General features: G+C 57.0%; 1 protein-coding gene across 2 annotated transcripts in view; it reads left to right on the top strand.

Moving 5' to 3' along the window:
• The window catches only part of MSI1 (musashi RNA binding protein 1), a 71,072-nt gene that overhangs the window by 47,254 nt on the left and 12,716 nt on the right, over positions 1-11,102 (top strand). The window contains exons 1-9 of one of the 2 annotated variants that reach the window (XM_012756669.2): positions 7-89; positions 259-299; positions 859-940; positions 1,042-1,126; positions 4,029-4,070; positions 5,658-5,750; positions 9,224-9,272; positions 10,411-10,493; positions 10,926-11,043. In XM_012756669.2, coding sequence (XP_012612123.1) covers positions 31-89; positions 259-299; positions 859-940; positions 1,042-1,126; positions 4,029-4,070; positions 5,658-5,750; positions 9,224-9,272; positions 10,411-10,493; positions 10,926-11,043 — 652 coding nt within the window. In that variant the 5' untranslated portion in view covers positions 7-30. Of the gene's footprint in view, positions 1-6; positions 90-258; positions 300-858; positions 941-1,041; positions 1,127-4,028; positions 4,071-5,657; positions 5,751-9,223; positions 9,273-10,410; positions 10,494-10,925; positions 11,044-11,102 lie in introns of those variants that run through there. The other variant, XM_075996617.1, reaches the window with a different exon arrangement.

Here is an 11,102-nt window from a genome sequence, read left to right as displayed (position 1 = left end):
CTCCGCTGCCCGCGCCGCCCGCGGCTCCCGATGGAGACTGACGCGCCCCAACCCGGCCTCGCCTCCCCGGACTCGCCGCACGACCCCTGGTACGGCCCGGCCCGGCCCGGCCCGGCCTGCCTGGCCCGCGCCCGCCCCGGCCCCGCCAACATGGCCGATCCGGGTCGGGCCGGGCCTCCCCGGGGCCCGGGCCCGCGCCCCCTGCGCCCTGGCGCCCGGCGCTCACGCGGGCCCTTTGTGTCTCTCCTCCTCCCGCAGCAAGATGTTCATCGGGGGACTCAGTTGGCAGACTACGCAGGGTGAGCGAGCCCGGGAGCGCCCGCCGGCCCGGCAGGGCACCCCGGACCCCCTGGCGCCCCGGACCCGGACACCCCAGCCCGGCCCTGCGCCCTGCTGACCCCGGGCGCCCTCGCGCCCTCTTTCGCGCCCCGCCCGGGGACCCCAAGAGCGCAGGGCGATCCGCGAACGCACACGGCCCAGCGGGTGGAGGGGAGCAGAGGAGGGTTTCAGGGGGCATCGGGGGGTGGCTGGGCCCCCGGGACCGGCCGGCGGCAGCGCCAACTCCGTTCGCACCTGCGGCTCAAACTTTTGTGAGGCTGCTCCCGGAGCGGCGGGAACCCGGCCGGAGCCGTCCCCCCTCCAGCCGGGCTCGGCCCTCGGTTTCCCGGGGCCCTGGTGGGCGCTAGGAGGCTCCGCGGGAGCGGGGCGAGGGCGGGAGGGGGCGGCGGCAGCGGGGAGCGCGCGGGCAGCTTGGCGCGGGGGCGGCCGGGCCGCTCCGGGGTCACCGGGGGCAAAGGACGGGGGAGGGGGAAGGGCGCGGGGGCCCGGGCTGGTCCGAAGGCGGGTGTGTGGTTACAGAAGGGCTGCGCGAGTACTTCGGCCAGTTCGGGGAGGTGAAGGAGTGTCTGGTGATGCGGGACCCCCTGACCAAAAGATCCAGGTGAGCCCCTCACCCCCTCCTCCTGCTCCCGGCTCGCCCCCCTCTCCACCCGCCACTCACTGCCTTGTAACCATCTGCCTCTCCCTCACTACCGCGCGCAGGGGTTTCGGCTTCGTCACTTTCATGGACCAGGCGGGGGTGGATAAAGTGCTGGCGCAATCGCGGCACGAGCTGGACTCCAAAACAGTGAGTGGCCCTCAGGGCTTCGGGGGTCCTTTGGGAGAGGGAGGCTGCGGAGGAGCGGGTCAGGACTCTCCCCTGGGGACAGGTGGACTGGGTCCGTGAGCAAGGAAGAGGGAGTTTTCTGAGTAAGAGGGCTGCCATGCTCTGAAACTTTGTCACTAGAGTTGGGGGGAGAGGGAGGAGAAGAACCCCAGGCCTGCGATGAGATGCTGCGTGCCCCCTCCCCTAGTGTGGGCGAGGGAAGGAGCCGCTGCCACCCTCTTCCTATAAGTACTAATCTTGATGCCTCAGAACAGAGCTTGGGGTGGGGCTGGGTCCCTCCCCTAGCCCAAATTGGGTGAGTCAGGGTTGCAGTGACCCACCCGGTGGCTTCTCTGAACTCTAACTAGTATTTGGCTCTTAGACACCCCCCCCTTCATTCCAGGCCAATGGCAAACCATCATTGAATCCCCCCTCCCTCCTCCCCCGGACTTTTGGTCAATGAGCTCCTTGCTTTGTGTGGACGACAGGGACCTGCTTTGCCCAGGAAGGGGATTTATGAGACCAGGGCACAAGCTTGCCTGGAAACGAGCCTTCTTCAAACTAGATTTTAGGAGAAGCTGCTTGTTTGGCATTCAAACTCCTGGAACATTTTGCTTCTATCTCAGTGCTCCCCAGTGTCTTAAACCCTGCAGGGGGCGCTGGCCAAGGGTTGGCTCAAGGGGAGAGGAAAAAGAGAAAGTCAGGGGTTACTTTGTGATGGGGATGTCTGTCTGCCAGGGGGCTGGGACAGCACGCTCTCCTCTCTCCACACTCCCCCACTCTCCCCCAACCCTGCGCCTCCCTGCTTGGGTCAGTCACTGGCTCCTGTTTACCTGCAACAATAGCTGGTTGTGCCCAAGAATTTGTTAAATTACCGCCTGTCCCCAGCTCCTCTTATCTCTGCCCAGTGGCTTCCACTCCCGCTTGCAGTAATGAGCAAATGAGGCCAGGCCTCAACTTTGCCGGCTCTGAAAGGATCTTCTTGGCGCTGCCTGAGTGACCCAAGTTGGAAATGGAGAGACAGTGGCCTATTGTTTTGGGTGATTATCTGCCATCAAGCTGCCTGTTCTCCTACCATCCCCTGTCCTCAGAATGCACCCATGGCTCCTGCAGTGCTCAGGAAGCTGAGATTTAGGGGCTGGGGCTGGGGGGCAGGAGGATGGAAGATGGATAAGAGGAAAGAGAAAGAAGGAGGAAGGAGGGTGAGATGAATATCCTTAGGAGATGGAGACTGAGACTCACAGGGGCAAGGGCTTTGTCTGTGTTTGGCGTCCCCGGCCTTGGCAAAGGGGGTGGGAGGAGGTTTACTGTGGGGAGTCTATTTTGGGTTCTAACTTTCACCTTTTATTTACTTGTTGGGTTTTATTTATGTTGCCTGCTGTGAGTCAGAGTGGAGGTGGGGCGTGTCAGGGATTGCGTGTCCGTGGGTCTGTGGTTACGTGGCTTGGGTACCGTCTCCCCATCAGGGTCTGGGCAGGGGGACTGTGTGTGGTGTGCCGGTGAGTGGGAAGGCTGCTTCTGGGAGAAATAGTAGGATGAAAATGTCCATAGAGGTATAGAATCAAAACTTGACACGGGGTAAATGGGCCTCTGTGATTTTCCCTGGGGCCCAGTGGGACTTCACAAGAGAGCAGTCATTGCTCTAGCATTGATTTTGGAGGTTCTATTTCTGTGGACAGGTTCTGGGAGCCTCTAGGAAGCTCATCTCTAGTCCGTGCCATTCAGGCAGGGAGAAACCAGAGCCAGTTGCCTATAACGAGGCTGAGTTTTGAACAGAAGGAACTTTGGGAAAAGATAGATCTTCCATGCGATTGGCTGGCGAACTTATGAATGATGTCCACCCATGTGGGTGGCAAGAAACTCTGGCATGACCCAGCTTCATAGGCCCTGTGTTGATCACAGTGTGGCATGTCCTGTCTTTTGCTGTTTGTCACTACGGCTACAGTACCCAGGAGCACCCGAGTGCATCTTGATTTATCCCTCTGGTTGTTCACAGCCAAGGGCAAAGGTGGCCTGCTGGTAATAGCACCTTTGTTTGTGCAATGGAGGACAGTTCACAAAGGGCCGCTTTTACCCACGTTATCTCATTTGATTCCCCACAGTCATTTGCCCCTGGGAAAAGCAGGTGTGATTGTCCCCACTTTGCAGATGGGGGAACTGAGGCTCAGGGGTCCAAGTGAGTTACCAAGATCACAGGCTTGGCAAGAGGGCTGTGACCTTTCATGTCACCAAAGACCACATTCCCACTCTGCCCAAGCCTGGCGGCATTATCAGGGAGCTGTTTGCTCAGAGCCTCAGGAGGGCTGTTAGATGTTGATAGAATTGGGGAAACAGAACTGAGCCTGCTCCTGGTGATTATGAACTCTCATCTTGTGGCCTTTTGGAGGGAAAGAGGATTTCCATTCACATTCATTTCTATTATTCCCAAGCCGAATTGCTGCTTTATCTAGACAGGTGTCTGTGTGAAGTCAGCTGAGCAAGGAAGGCCCTCCACTCACCTGACACTTGGAGGAATAAGACTTGGATTACTTTTGTTGTTGTTGTTGTTGTTCTTGCTGTGAGATAGTATCATAATCTGCAGATCACCCTTTGAGGTGGATGTTATTTGCCCATTTTGTAGGTGAACTTGACCCCGAGGCTTAGAGAGCTGAAATAACTTGTCCATGGGTCTCACAGCTGGGAAGCAGTATAAACAGGATTTGAACCCAGCAGTTTGGTTTCAAGGCCTAAATGCTCAATGACTACACATTCCTGCCAGAGGCTGTTGTGGTTTCTGTCACCTTTGTGTCCTGGGACAAGAGAGGTCCTTAGGGCAGAAGGCCGTCTGGTCATCCATCTGAAGTGTGATAACCAAGACCCCTTCTACCTTTCCCTTCTCTTCCAGATTGACCCCAAGGTGGCCTTTCCTCGGCGAGCACAGCCCAAGGTAGGTGTGTTTGTGTCTGGGAAGAGCTGGAATACCACAGGCAACTCTGGACAGTGATTTTCCCAGCATTCCCTGCTATGGAAGATGCTTCTAGAACCAACCTCTGGAGTATTTCTGGAATGGGCTGGGGTGGGAGGAGGGGATTCTTGATGTCCTTTCTCTGTGGCCTGAAGACATTGTGCATCTTTCCATCTGAGCTCTGGGGTGGACTAGAAAGGGGCTGCATGTGGCGGGAGAAAGGGGTCCCTCAGGATTCATTGTCCTATATTTGAAGCCAGCACTGTTTGGAGCCTGAGTCTAGTTCCAGCCTCATAGATCACAGCCTTGGTGCCTAGGGCCTCAGGGGTCAAACACAGGACAAACTTAGACTCTGAGGCTGAGCTAGGATTCAGGCTAAGGATCTACTTCAGATGCCCTGGTCATCCTCCTACCCCTGCAGAGGGAGAGGGGACCATGGGGTCTGTCACCTGTTGTCTTTCAGCTTAGGTTTCTCTGGTTGCTCTCTCAAATGCCCTCTTACCCTGGTGTTCTGGCAAGTTTTCTTGGGGAGAGGGGCAGGGTGTGCAAAAAATGGATTTTTGAGCACTTGGCCAATATAGTACTCAAAACTTTTGGTGCAGGGCAAGGGCCTAAGATTCTATCCCAGGCCACAGGGCCATTAACCAGATCTTAAATTTTAAGTGATTGAATATAGGGGACAGGAGAAAAGACTGATTCCAGTACAGGGGGTCAGGACCCCTGAGATTGCTGACTTATCACGTGTCCTAGGACAAAGTCCCTCTCTAGGTCATCTCGGTTTTTCCCTGTGCAAGGGTGTTGGTAGGAACTAGAGCGCTTTAAGATTCTGAGCCAGTGAATTCCGTCAAGGCCCCCACCTCCTGCCAGGGCGAAGGGAGAAGAACAGTTTTAGGAGACAGGAAAGGGGCATCTCTGGAAGGGGTCCAGCCAAGGGCCTGAAAACAATTATGGAGCAGGTATTCGAAGGAAGCCGCACCAGGGAGCACATGGTCGGAATTGGGTTAATTCCATTAAGCAGTTTGGTGACAGAAGGTGCTTTAGTGTTAGGATGGGGCTGGGAATTGCCGCGGATTAGCCATGCGCTCCTGGGGTAATTAGGACCATGTGTTCTTCCTAAAACAGGGCTGGGGCCATGGGGCTGCCAGAGGTTGGGTTGGGAGGAGATCGATGAGGAAAATGTCGGCGTTGAGTTCAGGGAGACTCTGTGATGGGCCTTGGCATCTCCCAGGAGTGCTGGTGGGGTCTTCAAGTTAGGCTGTGGGGCTGGGGCACTGGCCCGCCACCTTCCCTGTGCTAGTCCTTAGGGAATGCATTTTCTGGACATCATCCCCAGGGAGGGAGGCAGGAGGGAGGAAAGCTCAAGCCAGCCAGGGTATGGGGTGCACAGCTGCCCATGACAGGCCTGGAGGCAGGAGTCCAAGGGGGAGCTTGTGTGGGGGGGTTCTTCCAAGAGGCTGGGGCCACAGAGAGCTTGTCAGCTGGCATCCTGGCAGGGGGGCCCCGAGCCCCTGCTGGTGGCGGTAGGCCACAGGACTCAGATGCCCACTTTCTCATTCCCTCCCTTAACAGATGGTGACTCGAACGAAGAAGATCTTTGTGGGGGGCCTGTCGGTGAACACCACGGTGGAGGACGTGAAGCAATATTTTGAGCAGTTTGGGAAGGTGGGTCTAATGAGGGTGCTTTCTAGGGGTGCTTGCCAGGGCTGTGAACACACTGTGGAACATCTAGGTAGCAAGTGGGGTGCAGCCAGGTCATTCCAATTCCTCTAAGAGGTGAAAGGGGGACTAGGTCCTGTGGGGAAGGCCAGGCCCATCCACCTTTCAGGCTCCTGGCCCGTGTACGGGCCTCAGATTCTGACATCCCCAGGGAGGAAGCCACACAGTAGCTACCCTTGTGGTTGCTTTTCCCCCATATTTTTCTCTGGCTTATTTTCATGCTCCTGAGGGAGGCTGTGCTCCCACAGCCAGTTCAATCCAGTTGCCCCTTGGCCTCCTGGGAATTTGCACCTGTCCAGGCCACCCAGGCGGTTGTACCTTCCCCCACCCTTCCTGGTGAGGATGATAAGGAGGCCATAAATGTGATCCCCAATTGCTCTCAGCACCCTGCTTGCACAGGTGGGGAGCTTGGGACAGGAGCTGGGGGGCAGCTGACCCCCTAGGTATTGGGGGGAGCTGGAGAGGGCACCCCCAATCCCTGATCAGGCCAGAGGACTGGCTCTCAGCTCAGAGGTGCATGGAGCTTTAATCTCTGGGGCTATGAGGAGGTAGGTGTGGCAACATCAGACAATAGGGTGTCCTCTGAAAGGTTAGCAGTATGAACGTCAAGGTCCCATGGGGAACATGGCAGAGAGAGGCCCAGACTTGAAGTCTGGGGGCGGAGGGCTGCTGCTTTCTTTGCTTGGGGCTGGGGTCCCTGGTCTGTCTTCTCTTAGGTGAGACAGGCTAGAGGCTGGGTCTCTCCTCTCCATCCAGGCAGACCAAGGGGGACGTGGCTTGGGCGCTGGGGGAGTGGCTGATTGGAGGGTCCCCCTGGCCCGCGGACGCTGGCGGTGTGGGGGCCAGAGGCCCGCTCAAGGCACCTCCGTGGGGACCCGGTGCAGGACGGAGGGCAGGTCGGGCGGGCCTGGGCCCCAGAGGGAAGGGCGCTCCTGGGAAGCAGCAGGCCCGGCTCGGCTCCGGCGGGGTGTCTTTGTGTCTGAGCGCCGAGCATTAGAGCTCGCACTAATCTGATCCAGCAGCTGTGATTGGAGGCCGCCTGCCCCCGGGGCCGGCGTTGCCATGGCAACCGGGCCCCAGGAGAAGCCGTCAGCGGCCGCGTCTTTTGTTCGGGCCTAAATCGGCGTTGGCATGTGAAACCGGCCCGGGGAGGCCAGGGGGAGCCGGAGAATAGGCTGCCAGGGAGCGAGGGGGACAGCCGGGAATGCCAAGGGCCCCGCGGCGGGGGGCCCCCCGCCCGGATCGAGGGGCCGCCGCCGAGGGGGGAACAATGGTCAGCCGCCATGGCTGCCACTCAGGCTTAGCGGCCGCCGAACTTGGCGGCTCCCACTGGTCAGCAGGCCTCGGCCGCCTCCCCTCCCCCGCCGGTCCCCCCTGCCCTTGGGTTCCCATGGAGACCAAAGCCTATTAAGGACACTGGGCCGGGAGCCTCCCTCCCCTCAGCTGGCCCCAGGAGGGGACACCAATGGGGGTACCCTGGACCCCCAGCCATCTTCCTTGCCCCCTGCCCTGGCCTCAACCCCGCCGCCCCACTAGGGCTCTGTGCAGCCGAGGCCGGGTGGCTTGAAGGGTGGAGAGGCCAAGGATGGTGGAGTTGTAAGGTTGGGTGGAGGAAGGCGGGAGGGCTGTGGATTTGGGCTGAGTCGGTTTGTAGGTCAGGCAGGAACCCAGGGCTGTAGGATTAGCAAGAAGGGTGTGGCTGGTTCTTCCACTCATTCATTCATTCATTCAAAAAGTAATGATTGAGCACAAGTCAAGGTGCTCCATAGGACGGTGGTCATGACTCTGACTGACACAGATGCTGTCCTCGTAGAACCTTCCAGCCAGCAGTGTTGGGCTGCTCTCCCTCTAGCATTGCCAGTCTCCATCACGTGACTGTGGGCAAGTCCCTCCCTAATAAAGATAATAATAATGGCCATTATTTATTCAGCATGTACCATATCCCAGGTACTGTGAGTAAAGAGTGTTACATGTACTATCATTTAACTCCTTGCAATGAAATAGACACTATTATGCCCATTTCACACATGAGGAACCAAAGTCATAGAGGCATAAAGCCACTTGCCCAAGGTTACCCAACCAGCAAAGGCAGGATCCAGGGTTCCAACTCAAGGCTGTCTTTCTCAAAGCCTGTGATCACAAAGCTATGGTCACAACTGTTCTTTCTGGGTTTCTGTTTTCCGCTGGTTAAGGGAGGGGTGAGGAAGATGTGCTGAATCCCAAATGTCTGTCCAGTTTGGATGGTCCAGATGATTTGAGATTGAGACTCAGTGTGGGTGCCCATGGGGGGCTGCAGGGCCCCCAGGGCAGGAAGCTTCTTGGGGATATCATTTCCCTTGGAGATTCTCCATGGACCTGGCTGCCTCCTGGCTCATGGGGTCCTGCTTCTCCCCAGGAGTCCCAGGCCTGGTATAGCTTGATGCCTAAAAAGAGCTGGAGGACCACCCTAGTTCGGGGTCCCCCTTGCTGCTTGAATGAGGCAGGGAAGGCCCCTTATAAGGCAAACAGAGGGAAGGAGGGTGGGGAAGAGGCCATGAGGGAAGTTTTCCTTTATCCTTTGGATGCTTGGCCATTTGGGGGAGGGTCAGGAGCAGCGAGGGGGGAGATTGGGGTGTGTATCAGAGGCAGCCCCTGATTTATACCAAGGGTGAATCAGACCTTAGCTAAGAGGGCAGGCAGGAAGCACCAGAAGCAGGCACAGGGAAGGAGGTAGAATTTGGGAGAGAAGCTAAGGCCTTTGGTTGTCGTGTATCTGAGGGGATGTCTTGAGGGAGCAGCAAGAAGAGGAGTCTGGGGTCCAGGAGAGGGTGGGTAATGAGGATGCTCCCCCTCCCTCAGTTCCTTTCCCCTCCCCCAGCCAGTGTGCGGCAGACAGCCCAGGCACTGAACTCTACTTGCTTTAATTACGGCCTCTAGCAAAAGGAAACCTCAATTAGAGGAAAAGATCTGTACCAGGAGAGGGGAGTCCAGTCTGGCTGCTGTCCGCCTGGCCTTTTGCAAAAAGGGAAGAGGCCTTTGCTTTTCCACCTCCTGATCTTCCTCCCATATTTCTTTCCCTAGCACCCACTTTGTGCTTTCTCCCCACCTGCTTGGTCTAGGTCTTGCTGTGTGACCTTGGACAGGTGACTTCACCTCTCTGAGCCCATTTCCTTATCTACACAGTGGGGGAATGTTGGGAGGATGATGGGGCAAAATGCCAGGCACATACTTGGCATATTTGGAGCTTAATAAAGGCAGGCCAGTCCATTGAGAACCTGGTGGTTGACTAGTGGTGCTGTGGTGTCCAGTGGGGCTGCAGAAGGAAAGTTGTCCTCTGCCCAGGGAGCAGGTACAGGATAAAGTCTAGAGTGGACAAAGAGGGGAGCAGGTTGTGGGGGCCCCTGGTGTCTGGAGGGTCCTCATGGCAGGCTCTGTTCCAGGTGGACGATGCCATGCTGATGTTCGACAAAACCACCAACCGGCACCGAGGTGAGTGTGGCCCCTCCCCCTTCCCAGGCTGGGCCCTGTGGGCAGCCAGGGGGCTGCAGGTCACAGCTGCCCTTTCATCTCGCCTCCTGACATCCCATCGCTGGTGATCAGCATCCTCTCTCGGGCCTGGCCTTACAGAAGGCTTTTGTCCCGCCGTTTCCTGTGCTAGAAACGTGCCCAATTGCAGACACCCGAGAGGGGCAGGGTAGGAACCCCCTCCCACCACCCCACCACCATCCGAGCCTTCCACCTCTGCCCTGGCTGCTGTCTGTGCCTCTGCTGGGCTTACCTCGTCCCTGGTAACCAGAGCTGAGGCCGGGCCGCCCCGGGGTCAGGCTGACTCTGCAGCCCCAGGCAGTCTGCTCCTGCCCAGCCCCCACCCCCACCCTGTTGCCCCTGAACCTGTGAGCATCTGGGCCACCCTGCGTGCACTGCCTGGTTATTTTTTTCCCAAGGGCCTTACCTTCTGAGAAATCATTTTCCAACCCCTGGGGCACACCCAGGAGGAGGCAGGGTTATTTTTCCAGTGGCCTCAGGGCTTTGGGTCTTTTGGTCTGTTTAGGGAACGGGGTACATGCTGTGTGTGTCTGTCCATGTGAGTTTGTGTGTGTCTGAATATTCGTGTGTACCTGGTATGTCAGGGTAACCACATGTGTAGAGCACCAGTGAGTGTCTGTGTGATATGTAGGTACCTGGGTGTGTGTATGGTGTGTTTTTGTGCATGTGGACATGTCATGTGCCCACATGTCTGTGTATTTTGTATGTTGGACATGTACGCCTTTGTATAAGTTTCAGTGAGTGTGTATTCTTTCTCCTCTGTTTGGAAAACATCCAGGGAAGAGAAAAAGCATGTTGAATGTATTCTCATTGCAGCTCTGTCACTTTCTAACTTGCTGTGTGACCTTGGGCAAATGAGTTCACTTCACTGAGCTGGTTTTTCTCACCTGTAATTTGGGACTTGATACCTTGTCTCAGTCGGTAGTTGAGCGGCTCATAGGCTGTGGGCAGAGCCTTTCGTTAACTCTCACACACTCTCCAGGGAGAGAGGAGCAGGGATCTTGGTATGACCTGGGGTTGGTTTTTGACCATGACCTGGTTCTGGTTCTGACCCTGCCTTTGCCCCTTGTCCAACCTCTAGGGTTTGGGTTTGTCACATTTGAGAGCGAGGATATTGTGGAGAAAGTGTGTGAAATCCACTTCCATGAAATCAACAACAAAATGGTGAGCCGGGGTTGGATGGGATGGAGGTGCGGGAAAAACTGGGGCTCCAGGCGGAGCCGGCCAGGGAAGCGTCCAGGTTCTGGAGGCAGGCAGAGGGGCACTACAGTGAGCCGAGGCAGAGCCAGTTCTCCCGCCCCCTGAAAATCTAGACAGGGAGGCAGTGTCACATGGTGGTTAATTGGGCAGATGACTTCCCCTCTCTGAGACTCAGTTTCTGCATCTGTAAAATGGGAGTGGCGGCATAGCACACCTCCATCACAGGGTTGTTGTGAGCATTCAGTGAACTATCATATGCAAAGCCATTTACACAGTGCCTAGCTCATAGTGAGCGCTTTGTAATGGTAAAACTATGAAGTTAATAATAAAGAGGCCTGCCAGGGAACAGGAGGGACAGTAACCCTAGGAAGGACTGACCTCTAGGTCTCATTGCAGGTGGAATGTAAGAAAGCGCAGCCAAAGGAGGTGATGTCGCCGACGGGCTCAGCCCGAGGGAGGTCTCGAGTCATGCCCTACGGGATGGACGCCTTCATGTTGGGCATCGGCATGCTGGGTATGTGCTAAGCCTGCACCTGCAGCTTCTTTCCGCCCGGGACTGCTCTCAGGATTGGC

The sequence above is a fragment of the Microcebus murinus genome, chromosome 22 (genome assembly GCF_040939455.1).
Source record: "Microcebus murinus isolate Inina chromosome 22, M.murinus_Inina_mat1.0, whole genome shotgun sequence".
Lineage (NCBI taxonomy): Eukaryota > Metazoa > Chordata > Mammalia > Primates > Cheirogaleidae > Microcebus > Microcebus murinus.
The sequence above is the reverse complement of the archived record's forward strand: the minus strand, read 5'-3'. Positions and strand labels throughout refer to the sequence as shown.